This window comes from Ochotona curzoniae, unplaced genomic scaffold (genome assembly GCF_017591425.1).
Source record: "Ochotona curzoniae isolate NIBS_2020 unplaced genomic scaffold, NIBS_Ocur_1.0 scaffold_3208, whole genome shotgun sequence".
NCBI classification, from domain to species: domain Eukaryota; kingdom Metazoa; phylum Chordata; class Mammalia; order Lagomorpha; family Ochotonidae; genus Ochotona; species Ochotona curzoniae.
Window position 1 is genome coordinate 43477774 of NW_024467106.1, and position 14273 is coordinate 43492046.

At 38.4% G+C, this 14273-nt stretch overlaps 1 protein-coding gene across 2 annotated transcripts in view; it reads right to left on the bottom strand.

Annotated features, from left to right (window-relative positions):
• The window catches only part of ADAMTSL1 (ADAMTS like 1), a 385347-nt gene extending 372752 nt beyond the window's left edge, over positions 1-12595 (bottom strand). The window contains exon 1 of one of the 2 annotated variants that reach the window (XM_041004529.1): positions 12453-12595. In XM_041004529.1, coding sequence (XP_040860463.1) covers positions 12453-12515 — 63 coding nt within the window. In that variant the 5' untranslated portion in view covers positions 12516-12595. The remainder of the gene's footprint in view (positions 1-12452) is intronic. The other variant, XM_041004530.1, reaches the window with a different exon arrangement.
• Between the last annotated feature and the right edge of the window lie 1678 nt (positions 12596-14273).

The window sequence follows — 14273 nt, forward strand, 5'->3', positions numbered from 1 at the left end:
TCTGTCTCTCCTCTCTGTATATCCGCCTTTCCAATAATAATAATAATAATAAAAGACAAAAGAAAAGAACAAAGGGAGAAAGCAGAATGTGCAGAACTCCTTAAGTGAAAGTTGTAGGTTCCTTTCTCAGGTAGATGTTGGCTTAAATGTAAAATGTGATTTTAGGAATTTCAGATGTATTAGTTTAGAGCCCACCCCTAATGGTTTGGTCATGTTCTAAAGACCATCACTAATATCTGTCTAGGGCAGATGGGTTAGATTTAGATTCTGAACACTACATCTTAATAGAGTTTCAAATGCTCGCAAGGCGTACGCCACATGTGGAGCCCCCATTAGACAATGTGGAGAACCACAAAAATTAGGGCAAAGGTATCTGCTTACATCCTATGAAAAGATTCATAATTGGGACATGAGTTTGAGAGGAGAAACAAATGACCACACAGAGGAAAACAATGTGACCCTGGACCATAATAATCATATAAAGTGTACAAATGACTCTGTATTTCAGACTTCATATACTATAATGGCTACAAAGCTTCCAAACATCACAGGATAGCCCCTTTCAAACAACTTCTACCTATTTTGAAAGGTTCACCAGGGCCAAATAAAGGGTTAAGTCATAACAGTGTAGTGATCTCTTCAACAAGGTTAGGTCTACATTCACACTTTCCTGATTGACAGAAAGTTCTTAGACTTTTAGGATATGGATACATTTATTGCTCCCCAAAGCCCTTCATAATTTGGAAAAAATAATCCCTGACTGTATGTAAGTTACAATTTTTCACAGGGAGGCCTTGAATGAAATGATTCACTCTTTCACACCTTCATTGAGCAAATATTTTTTGAGCACCTACTTGGTTCCAGGCTCTGGGCTCTAAACTAAGCAGTGGGACCTAAAAGCCTCATTACACAGCCTTGGAGGCCTCAGATTATAACACGAAGAGAAGCTTTTCCTACCAATAACCAGGCAACCTTAGAGTTGGCCTCTTTTCTCCATTTCATCTTTGTGACTGGTGCTTCTGTTATTGCCTTCATGGCTTCTCATCAGCAGAAGCACATCAACTGTGTAGAATTTGTCCTCCTTTCTCCAGCAGCTCCCTGTGTATGTGACTACCACAGCTGGCAGCCTAAAGTGAAAACTCTAGGACAGGCCATGGCTTGCAAGGCCCTGCAGGAGCTGGCAGTGTTCCCCTGACCAGGTTTTACTCAACGCTGCTTGAACTCACCCTCCTCTTCCTTCCTCTGGGTCTTTTCCCAGGCTGATTCCTCTGCCCACAATGTCCTCTCTTCCCTTGTCTTCTGGGTGCACCTACATTAAGTTATTCTCTGCCCAGGGTGGAGTCCGGGAGGGTGGAGACATTTGAGGCCAGCATCCTTCCTGTTCTGTTTCCTCCTTTTCGCTCTGGCAGCACCTCGTAGGCTCTGCTCAGCCTCAGAAAGATATTTTTAAAACTTGGTTTACTGTCCTTGAGCATCCTGTGGGCATCTTTGTGTGCCTGGGAGGGGATGGGCCAGTCCATGACAAAGTTATCATGGACACATAAAGAGAAAAACAAGGACACTGACTGCTTTTCCATCAAGGTGTACATGCTTAGCTTTTGCTTCTGAGATTATGTGGCTGGAAACATTTTGTTTGTTAAGATTTAATTTTTATTTACTTGAAAGATAGTTAAAAAGAAAGGAGAGACAGAGAGAATCTTCCACCCAGTGGCTCACTCCTCAAAGGGTTATGTTGGGTGGACCTGGGTTAGACTGAAGCCAGAAGCCAAGAACTAGGAGCATCTTCCGGGTCTCCCATGAGGGTACAGGCACTTTGTGTCATTCTCTGCTTCCTTCCCAGGAACACCAGCAGGAAGTGAAGCAGCCATAATTCTAACTGGTATCCATATGGGATGCTGTTGTTTCAGGCAGAGGCTTAGCTGCATGCCACAACACTGGTGCCAGCTGGAGCTTTTGATTTCATTTATGAAATAGTAGCAACAAAAACTTATTTTCTTACTTTCATAGTTAAAAAACAAAATTAGAAAACTTTGCACCAGTTCCAGTACTTCCTGCCTACGTGCAAATCAACCCTTATTTGCTTGTGATAGTTCGATGGTCTATGAAGGCCTAAAGTAAAGCAATCACAGTTTTAAGTGATCTAGAACCTTACAATGGGAATAGGCTACTGGATATGTTTCTTCAGATGCAGATCCTGGAGGTTTTCATCAAAATAGTCCCTAGAGTGAGTTGAGTCCTAGCACTACCAAGCTGAAGTTGGCAAACGATCTGGGGGAAAAGCCTACTAGCATTTTTGCATCCTATATGTAACTGATGGGGTTTCTTCCCCACCTAAATGAAGGACTGTTTTAAAGATTTCACTGCTTAAGTATAGCTCGAAGACAAAAAGACAGGTGTTTATGGATCAGTTAAACACAGAGGCAAAGTAATATGCTCATTAAGCTCTAGTTTCAGCATTACTGAAAAAGATGATTTCAGCAAAAAGATGTAAGCCCAAGAAATGACCTTAAGTATAAATCTTCAGAGATTCAGAGTTTTTTCTAACACATTCTTTCTTGAATAACTATAAATAATGAATTAATGTGTCTATTTCTTTAGGCAGAGTCCTCCTTCCATTAACAATAGTTAAATATACAGTTTAAAGAAAGTAATTTCACGACAGCAATATAAACCAATGGAAAGCACTATCCAATTCATTTCTGTCTTCTCTGCCTGCCTCAAATTCGTTGTGAACTCACATGTTGGAAGACCTGTTTTTAGAACATGTCCATTTTGTTTACTGCAGCGACAATCTACAATTTTGTACCAAGTGAATCTAAGACCTCTGAGCCCTTATGAAGTTATTTTCACCTATACAGCATCAAATATTTCTTATTGTTCATTAAAATGAATCTCATTGACATGATACAAGTCTGGAACACAGAGAGAAACTTAACAGATGCCAGTCCCCTGTTCTTGCCAGGTCCCCATCTAAACCATCAGTGATCCTAGGATTTTCACTCAAATTTACTTTCTAGCAGCTTCACTGATTTCTTGGTTCCTTCTTTGTGGGATATTTCAACATTTCAGTTGCTCTCTACCAAGGCTAGCTGGATGGTTTTCCTGGTTCTGAGGTCCATGCAGAACAACAGAATGAAGATGAACTTGGCCAGAAAGAGGAGGTACTCAAATGAAAGGGATCCAGATTCCAGGATCTACTAAGTCTTCTTGGTAAGAGGTGAGCCAAGTATTTGTAAACATTTAAAGTCAATGGTCTACAAAATGAAAGGACCAGAATAGCCTATTAATTCATTTAGTCAAACAAATCGATTGAGCACTTTGTGTATATCAGACTGCCTGGTGCTAAGAATACAAATGTGTCTGAGACAAACCAAACCAAACCTTTGCCTTCAAAGATATCTCAGCCAAGTGAAGTCACGTAATACACATCCCAAAGAAGATTCCTTTTAAGTCTGTGAGTTGGCATTCTAAGTGCCAATTAGAATAATGTCATAACAGCAATTTCAAAGCATGTCTGTTATCCAAACCCACTCACAAGTCTCACATGAGAAGTAAATGTGTATGGCACATCAGTGAAATTATTTTAGGTCTTACTGACAAACAGCTATAGCAATTATAATTAAAGGGTAGGGTATTTGTGAAAAATTGCCTTCCACATCTTACCTCAGCATCTGAACAGCAGAAGTTCTTATTGTTCCCTTTTCCCTTTCTGCTTCTAATGATGATGTACAATATTTGAACAATACTCTTAACAGACTTCAACTGGTGACTGCGTTTACAGTAGGCAAAGTAGGCTGAGAAATTGGACATCCCACCTTACCTTACCTTGGAAACAAAGGACTGTATATTTATGTTATAGGACAGTTTGTATTTATTACAGGTTGCTCACAATTTCCTGTTTCATTTCTTTAATGCCCTTGGAATTTATGTCAGGGTATCTTTCGTCATCATACTTCTTTGTCCCAACAATTGTTGACTTAGAGAAAGTCCCTGACCAATAACTGAACAGCAAAATGCCCACAACTTTAGTTGGAGAATGGCTGAAGCTTTGGAAAAAAATCTGAAAAAGCAATGAAGATGAAAATGGAAACTCTGAAAATTAATGTAGTGTAGAATTGGCGAACTACAACTTATTTCTTTAAACAAATACAAGAAAGAACCCGCTTATGAAGTGCACCCAAATAATTCACAGGTGGTGAAACTATTAAGAGCCTTGCAATTTCTTGCCTCAGAAGTGGGATAAATTGCCTGCATTGTACATGGCATATGCTCACACACACACGATTTCTCTGCTACTCCATTTCTCTAATTTATCCCCTTTTCAATGCACAAGGTTATTTAGATTTTACTGTAATTCATTAATTTTAATGAAAGCATAAAATTCTGAAGAGGATGGGAGGTGTAAAATACTATTATAATTGTACTTATAGGAAAATAATTCTAAATGGAATGTTTGCTTTTTGCATAGATTTTGGTTATTGAAAGGTAGACATAACAACGAAAGTGTATAAAGATTGCAGTCTGGCAGTGGAATGCCCAATGGTAGTGCAGCAGATGAAAACCCCCTATACATTGGTCATGTGCAATGGTAATTTCCACAATGATAATAATTTGTTCCATATGAGTTTTTCCTAAAGAATTAATCTTACCTCAAAAACTGAGTGTGTTCTGTGGCAGAGTCTAAACTATAGAAACTGTAAAAATAAGGTCCATGATGTTCTTGTGACTGTCATTGAAGACTATACTATTATCATAAAACAGAGGAAAACTGAGAGGGAGGGGGGAAGAGGAAACCCTAGAGTCTAAGGAACTGTATCAAACAAAAATTAAAATAAATTTAAAAGTAAGTTCTGAGATTAGAAATGTAACGTACACAGAATTAACACATTCATCATCTTTTGGAAATTACAATATAATCAGATTAACAAACAGCATCTAAGGAGGTTAGACATTTTATTCACAGGGTAAAACAGCCCATACGGAACTCGAAAAGAATAGTATTCACCACAGTTTACCTTAAGAACTTTTTAAATTTTTCTGTTGCCCGCACTTTTTTTTGAAATGCAGAGAGAATGATACGAAGAGATCTTACATCAGTTGATGTTACTTCTCAAACCCAGGCAAAGATCAAAACTGGGTCAGGTCAAAACTAGCATCCCAGAGCTCCATCTCACTGTCTCGTGTGGATGGCAGGATACCAAATACTTGGGCGAAGGACACTGCTGCCTCTCTGAATACTCAGTAGCAGAGGATTCAGGCACCTCAGAGTAGGATGTGGACATTTTAAGAAGCATTTTAATAAAAAAATGAAACTCCTTATTGCAAGGGCTGTCATAATTCATTTATATTTATTATACGCTATTATTTCTCTTTATTCATTATGGAGCTAGTTTTTGTGTTAGGTAGACAGTTGGTGACAGGTGTTCATGGGAATGAAAGTGACCACTTGAAAAGCTGTAGTACTTTGGTGTTCACAAAACACGTGGTTACTTGAAAGTGGCTATACCTCTTGCACAATCCAAAGTGTTAGATAAAATGGAAAACCATGATGGATTAGTAGAAGCTGGAAAGAGTGATGAGACTGGCTAGGGATGCTGGAGCTGCATTCAGTGTCACAGCAACAGCTCTTTACATTCCCAAATCAGTACTCCCTCATGACACATAGATACTTTCAAGGAAAATGGGTACAAGATAGCCTGAGAGAAGGTATGCTCAAGAGTACACTGTACTTCTTGTGCTGCTTTGTGAAATGTTTTCCTTGCACTTGGGGAGTTGGAGCCCCCTCCTTCCATTGTTCTTCCCTTGATTTTTCTGGCATTGCCTTTGGTTGTCTTCTCATTGTCTTTTCCTGCGTGTTTCTGTCTTCCCTCTTAGATCCAAGTAACTTTGTTGGTTGTGTGAGAGTCCTCTGTTTTGGGAGATTTCAACTGTTCTCTGATAGCGCTGCCTATCTCGATTCTTTCTTTGTTTCTACCACTCCTCCACTAATTCTCAGATTCTAAATTTGAAAAATACACCCATTTTTCTATTGTTTCTGTATTACTGATGCATTTCCCAGCTATTTAGCAAACTCTACAAAGATTAAAATCCCTGTAGTGTAACATGGTATCTTTATTGCACTTAGTTAATTGAAGGAGGAATTTGTACCTACCTGTAGGCACTAGCATGCACAGAATCTAAATTTAAAGCATTTTTATAAGGCTTTCAATGTTTACAAACAACACATTCCCCATAAAATTTAGCATTTTAACATAACAAATATTTATTTCCTGCTTATGATTAAATAAATGTTCACAGTACTAATATACAGGGTGAGTTCTATCGAAGCATTCAAATACTGGGGACTTCCCTTTGGTGGCTCTGCATATGTTAAAGTCCTGACATTTTTCAATGGCTTATTTGCATCTTACAGGGAAGTAAAAAGAGAGCCTTAGGTCCTTGGAGGATTATGTGGAAGAAATCAGGCCCGAAAGGGCCACATATTGCTTCTGATTGGAATATACTATATAGAAATCAATCACATCACATCATCCAATCACAGGGAAGTTGGCTTACTTTTCTGGACAGCAGTAAAAGTTTTGCTGACTCTGTAGTATTGTCTCTGTTAAAGTGAGAGTTTATTAGCAATTTCAAGTTTTGTAAAACTGCGGCTAATATAAATACCGTCTTATCCTGAAGACAAGTTTTGTATAAGGAACAATATTTGAGAAATAAATGGAAAAACAGTGTCTGAAACATGCAACATGATTCTTTCTTATTAACAACAGCACAAAAGATGTTTTTGAATTGTTTTCACTGTGCTGCTGTAGACATTTGAGAACCAAGATGTATGTTTTCTCTTTGGAATGTATTAGGGATGTTGACTTGATCTTACCAAAACCAGAAACAGCAAAAACTGAATGTTCACATTTTCCCTTCCTACTTCTCTTTTGTTCAGTTTTTCTTGTCAAGTTATTCTTACTTATCCATTTATTCATTCATGTAACAACATTAGTTGAGTCTAACTATCAGGCATTTTGATACAGGCAGGACGACCAAGTTATACCCTCTCCTAGTCCCTGTAGCATTGTAGGAAAGATGGAAATCTAAGTTTAGTAAGTGAAATACAGTAACAGAGATCAATGCAAGATAACACAGAAACTCTGAAAGATTCCATTGAAAGGAGTCAGGTGTTTAACCTATTGGTTAAGTCATCTGATTCCTGGCTCTGGATCCTGAGTCCAGCTTCCTAACAACATAGACTCCAGGAAGCAGCAGGTGATGGCTGAAACAATTGCACCCGGCCAATCCCACAGGAGTCACAGACTTTCTTGGCCCCCAGCTCTAATCCCATTCCGTCTTTTGTGGGCCTATCTGTGGGTAGGCACTTGTTATCCCTGCTCCACTACCACTCAAATAAGTTTTAAAAACTCCATTTAAAGTGCTTTAGACATTACAATGAATCATTTGTGCCTACTAATAAGCCATTAGTAAGTGCTGACTATACAGGCAATTATATATGAATAGAATTTGTGACAGACATATTCAAACACAGAAAACATGATATTTATTCTAATAAAAGATTGCAATGAAAGAGATAATGTACAGTCAGTTAATCAACATGAAGAATATACAATGCATATAAGTTAAAAATTGAGTCTGACTGGTGAGTGCTTAACTTTTTTGTAAATTCAATAAATAAAAATGCAGAGGTTGCTTTCCGTTGGAGGCTATAGCCACTAACGTATCTGTGTAACACGGCTGAAACTGCTTTAACTGCCTTGAAAATGGATTGCTCTCAATCACAAAAGTCCCCTGGTAGAGAAACAGAACAGTTAAGCTTTATTCAATGCAGGTTTTAATCTTGAAGTTCGGGCATTGGGGAGAGTTAGTCATTTCTTTCTGAGCCCATGGAAAGAAGGGGTTGATAGCAATAGCTTCCCCCAGTCAGCATGCAGGCTCCCCACACAGCTGTGCTGGCCTATTTCAATTAGGATCCTTTAGGACTGACATCACCTCTGCTATGCCAATCCCGAGCTGCTCATGAGCCAGCACTGCCAATCAAGCCAAAATTCAACCACATGGTATGGTTTTTATGATGCAGACAGAAAATGACATGAACTTGTCTCATTCTGGTAAAAACAAAAATTGAAGCCAGCTCTCTAGAAGAAGAAAATTAGTAACAATGGCAAGACTGTAAAACTTGATTTAGACACATTTTCCTGTGATTATCTCAACACACTTAACCAGTAGGTTATTCATGGTAATTCAAGGAATGCTCTCACTCATGAAGACTCTGGTTCTCGGGAACTCAAGAGGTCATTTCTGGGTCATTCTACTCATGAGACCATAGACACAGTAGATCCTTACTAAAGGAAGAATAAAATGGGATCTAAATGACTCAATCTGAGAAAATATCATTTCTAGAAATGGAGAGATACTCAACTTAAAAGCAGAGCTGTCATTTGACCAAAGAAATTAGAAAAACATACTTGAAATTAGGAAACAGTAAAAACATGAAGAATTAGAGAAATACGTTAGTCTAAATGAGTCCTTTTGTCTTTGAGTTCTTAAACAACTATAATGCTTGTATATAGGAACTGTAGAAATTCACAGTGCATTGCATAGTTTAAAACTATGTGTTAAGTAAGCTAAAATAAAGGGGAGAATTCAGTCATGTCTTATTTGGATTCCAGAGCTAAATGTATTAAAAATAAACTGACTTTTAAAAAGAATTAGCAACTTGTACAAGGGCTATTTATTCTCAACTGATGAAGACTGCACGAGCTCTGACTAATTTTGTCATTAGGCTGTAGGTGTGAACTTTGTGTCCATTTGAAGTTGGAATATTAGCTTATGCCACTGGGTGCTAGATGATTGGCGTCTATTTTATTCACATATATTGATAAAGAGTCATAAAGACAAGAACAGATGTGTTTATTTCATCATTCTCTCCTTAAAAAAAAAAGGCTTCAATATCCATAAACGTTTCAAGCGAAAAACTACTAGTGCAACAGGCTTCTTCTGTAGTTCACTAGTGACCACTAATGGACGTTTTTCCTCAGCTTATATGAAATGATAGAACTGGTACACATGAAAATAATAGGCAGGCATCAGCAGTAAACCTGAACAGACTGAAACATTCAAAACAGGAACTTGAGACACCAAAAATGTAGCTGTTCAGGTCTAGACAAAAGTTTCACATAGGGGAAAAAATTAAATGGGTGCCTCATTATGTTCTATAGATTTATATGAAAAATTCTTCAACTTGCTGTAAAGATTGTGTGGGGAAATGAGAAGAGATAGAATAACAATTACGAAGAGGTGCTTATGCATGTGCATGGACAGGCACACATACACACTCGCACAGACAGACACACTCACAGCTGGAACAGGCCACAAACTGCTGTAAATAAGGGATTTAACATTCATTCCACAAGCTAATGGTTCTTTTCGCCATCCAAGATAGATTCACTTAGATAATAGTGGAAGAGAGTGCCAAAGGAACTGAAGGGAACGGGCTATTGTGTTTGACTAGTTTCCATGTATAAATTAGTGCAGAGAAGAAAAGAAATTCAAGAGAAAAACACATGTACTTTATTATAATTCCTAGTGTGACTCTTGCAGCTCTCACAATAGCAGGCAAAAGAGTTTAAAACCACTTAAAAGAAACAAAAAGCAAATGCAAACTTGATTAAATGCCTTTCTGGCAAGAAGTGATTTGACTTCAAGTGTGGATGAACATGTATGTCAGTGGTTAGTCAGGGGTTTTGCCACATTTCTTTTGAGCTAAACAATTGGGACAAAGGAGTCAAAATGAGAGAGGAATGGGATGGGGGTGTCTGGGAAAGTTGTGTTATGTGGTTTAATTTGTCTTGAATACAAAGAGGAAATCTCTGAACCAGTATGATTGTCTAATTATAACCAGAGTAAAAAAGAAGTCTATGGTGTATATCCCATGAGTAAAATATGGTAAAACAGATGAAAAAGACACAGAATTGCCATTCTCCTAGAAATCATGCTCCAAAGGGAATGGGTTATGATACAAGTCACACTGGACAACATTCAGTGTTTGTGTACAGGTAAATCCTGAGTCCCAGTGTAGCTGATTCAGCTGACAATGAAAGGAAGGCTGCTTTATGCAGAAACTGAGTTTACCTCTAAACAGCCGTGGGATTTTCCAATTAAATTAAAGAGATCTCTAGAAATTATTTAAATGAATTCTAGGAATAGATAGTTTATCAAGTGTAAAAAAAGCTATAAGAAAAACAAGCCGCTTAATTCAGCTTCTTGATGGCCCTTATCACTGCCAACTACAGATCAGACCTGACTTTGCCTGAAGATGAAAATTTTGGCTAAAAAACTAGAAGGAGCAATTAGTGAGCAGTGCAACAAGTGTTCATCACATTGGGCAAAGTCAGGATGAGGCAAAAAACCTACGTATAGCCAGTCAAGTCCTAACATGCACTATCACTTCTGTCATTGCCAACCTTGTAATCACTCCACCATAAAGCAGACTAGCTATATTCTGCCCAACACTTAATCCTTAGATTCAACCATAAGCCTGTTTTCCTGTCTGTAAAATGGGTTTCAAAAGACTTTTTCTCATAATTACTAGAGGTTTCATTTTCATGCAAATGTCTGGCGCATTCACACACAAGACACATGACAGTGATCACTGAGGCTGCTAGGCTCTGCACTAACATCTATATTGGACAATTACCACTTAGGGCTTGCTTTATCAGCATAACTCTGATTCCTGAGTCACACAATGCAGGCATGAAACAAACTTGCGTTGGTGCAGTTCATCTTATTTGTACAATTATTGTCATTTATAAATGTGTTAAATCTCCTGAAATAAGCAAATACACTTTTCCCACAAAAGTATATGTTCAATATGAGTATAAATAACATACACATACATATATAGTTAAGTCATCAGAGAGGAATACACTGCATTTACCAAATGGGCAGAAAAATAATCTCATCTCAAATAGGAAACTTGTACCAAAGAATCATGAAAGTTATCCAAAAATTCAATGTGCTGGTAATTTTATTCATAATACAATTGAATTGGGAGGGGTGCGGGGGCTGAATGCCACACATTTTAAAAAGTTACAAAGGATAGACAATACAAAGCAAGGTTGTATACAAGTAATATATCTCACACGGAAAAAATGAGACACCTTTTCATAAACTGCTGGTTCCATGAGTCTAAAAGCACACCCAAATAGTCTGCTTTTTTCAATTCTTAGAGCAGCAAAAACTTAGTCTATAAGTTGCCTTCAAGTACTATCAAAGCCTGAAGCTGTAGTGTTTTTTTATTTTAGCATTTTCAAAACTGCATTATAATTTCTTTGCTACAACAAAGTAAACTATGGTGAAATGGAAATGCATAAAATTTATACTCATTAAGTACTGGCTGAATCCTCTTGCAGTTTTTTGATTTGTGCCTAAAGATTCTTACTTCAAAATTACAAGGTAAATGAAAGTGTCAGAATTAAATTAGAACAAAATATTTCTTCCCCATCCATGTGTTCCAGTTTTACCTTATGCCATTTTTGCCTTGTTACCTTCTGAGGAAGTGCTGGCATTCCATAAACGTGACAGGGAGAACTATACTAATCACGTTTGTTTGGAATCAGTTTGTGCAGATTTTGGAATCAAACTTTCAGATGAGGTTTACTAAGTTGTCTGCCCAGAACACTCTGGTTTTAAAAAAATGTGCATTGCTATTAATATTTTCAGTGTAGATTTTTTTGGACAGTAAATGTTCATTTTCTGCCCATAAAACCAAGTATGAGTCACAACGGAACATTTACTTTGAGTCAAAAATGCAGTGTGTGCTGATGTGCAAGACTTGAGCACCTTATCACTGCGAGTATGGAGATCAGCTGTATAAAAAATCAGTTTTTTTTTTTCTTCTTCCATCACAGACTGTAATCCTCAATTCATAAAAGCCAGCATTAACTCTTATCCATTAATGACTTCCACCAATTATGAACTATAATTTGGGTTGGCTCTCATTCTCTCTTTTACCTGGTTCTCTAGTACATGTTTAGGGAGGGAAAATAATTCACAAGAGGCTGTAGGGATAAGCCCCTCACAGACTATCTTTGAAAAATCCTAAGAACACTGGAGTGAATGAATCTGATTTCAGGGCATCCCAGCCAAATTCCAAGCAAACACACATCCATTTAGCCAGCCCTCAGTTCACTGATTCCCTCCCCCCCCATCAATACAATTACACATCTAGAACTAATTCTATAAAGTCCTGAAAACTTTACGTTGCTGGGGAAGTTAAAGTTCTGGAAGGAGTTGCTTCTGTTTCTTTTTCTGAAGCATGTGAATGATTTTACCTGGAGTTTAAGATAGAAACACACACACATACACATATACACAGATACACAACACTCCAACAACACCCAGACTAAAAAGCAATAACAACGTATTGAAATGAAAAAAGCATTTACCAGGAGCAGGAAAGCCAGAAAGAGGAGCGGTGTGCCAGGAGTTGCCCGACGGCAGCATTCCATGCTTGGATCTTTGCCGGAATCCGAATCGGACACTGAATAAGCTGCTAAGTGCTCCTCTGCCTGCTGTCACATCCAGTACTGGTGCTAACACTCCAGTCCTGCCTATCAGCTTCCATCAGCCCCGCTCACATTTCCTGAGCGAGGGGTGGGTGGGTGGATGGGTGGGGGGGGTAAGCTCAATGGAATCTCTCTTGGAGCAGGCAGCCAGCCAATCAGGCTCCTGCTAATCAGACATGCTGAATAACAAAGCCAGGGGGACAGAGAAAGTGTAACAGTGAGAGAGAGGAAAAAAAAAAATAGTCGGGGAGAGAAAGAACGACAAAGAAAGGAGAGCCGGCAGCAGAGCCAGAAGGGAAATACAGAAGATGCAGAATTGGAAAAGATGAAGCAGAGAGCCTGTGGTTTGAACCAACCTGGTCAGTTCTTTGTGAGATACATTTCTATTTGCCTGTGCTGATGTCTGTTGCTCTGTACAGTACAGTAGCTCGCTGTGACTGTGTATTGTTCCATTCAGGAGAGAAACTTAATCCCTGTCAATATAGAACATATGCCATAAAGAAAAAGAACCTCAGACAGAAACTGACTTAATGTACCTTTAAATGCACTCTCCTCAACTGCTTTTTTCCTTCTCCATAAAGTTCCTCATTATTTTCCTCTTTGATTTGGAAAAGAAATAGTATGTAAGTTTCTGAAAGTTTCTCACTAAACTTAAACACATTGGTCTAAGTTCCATTTAGGATGTGATCTGTTTTTAAAAAATGCAAGCTACTTCTTTGTGAAGTGACAATCTAAAGCACCTGAGGTTTACTAGTTCTGAAGGTGCTCCTAGTGAGATCCTCTAGTTTCAGAAGAATCCCTTAACAAAAGCTCTGGGATGTGGGGGGCTGAAATTTGGGGTTGAGGAACAGTTTGGTGTTGACACACAGCCAACCCTGATCTATCTGCATTGTAAGGGGAGAGGAAAACAGGATGAATGAAATCCTCAATCAATTCCAAATCTTTTTAAACCAACAGCTTTAAGCTCCTCCTTGGCTCACCTATACCCTCCATCTGAGCTACTATCATATAGACAAGATTGAAGAGAATTCTACTCCTTTTTGCATCCATTATTGCAAGGTGGTTGGATAAATTGACCTTCCAGGTCCAGTGCTTCCCTAGTGGAAATGCTCCTGAGTAGTGAAACAATGACAGCCCAAGAGTGAAGAGAAAGTCAGAAGGCTTCTGAGACAGTTTAATCCACCAGCAAGTAAGATATGATTCTACCAGAGGGGGATTCAGTTAGCTTTAGAATATGTTAAGTGTCCACCAAAAATCTATTTCCCATTATCTTCTAAGGAAATCACTGACTTTTGAAAGAACAAAACAGCAAATGTAGCCTTGTATTTTCATAGATGTGTCACCAGGAAGTTTTTCTTTTTGCAGATATCCTGACAGCACAAAAATATATGCCGTGAAGGGTAGAAGCCCTTCAGACCTAACATTCTTTCCTTTCATGATAAAAAAAAACCTGACAAGAGGTACAGGATGCACAAATGTGGAAAACCTGATCAACTTGTAAAAGGCATGTGAATACAGGCATCTCTGCCTGTATACGTACCTGCAGGGGTGATTTTCAAACAGGTGAAGAAAAGCAGGTTGTTCAGCTTCAGGTTACCTGCTTTAGGTAGTACATCAATTAAAGAGAGCGGAGCTTTAAAAATCACGTTTTCAGTATGTTACAAAAGTCAAGCGAATACGAGGAATCACCTCTCTATATCA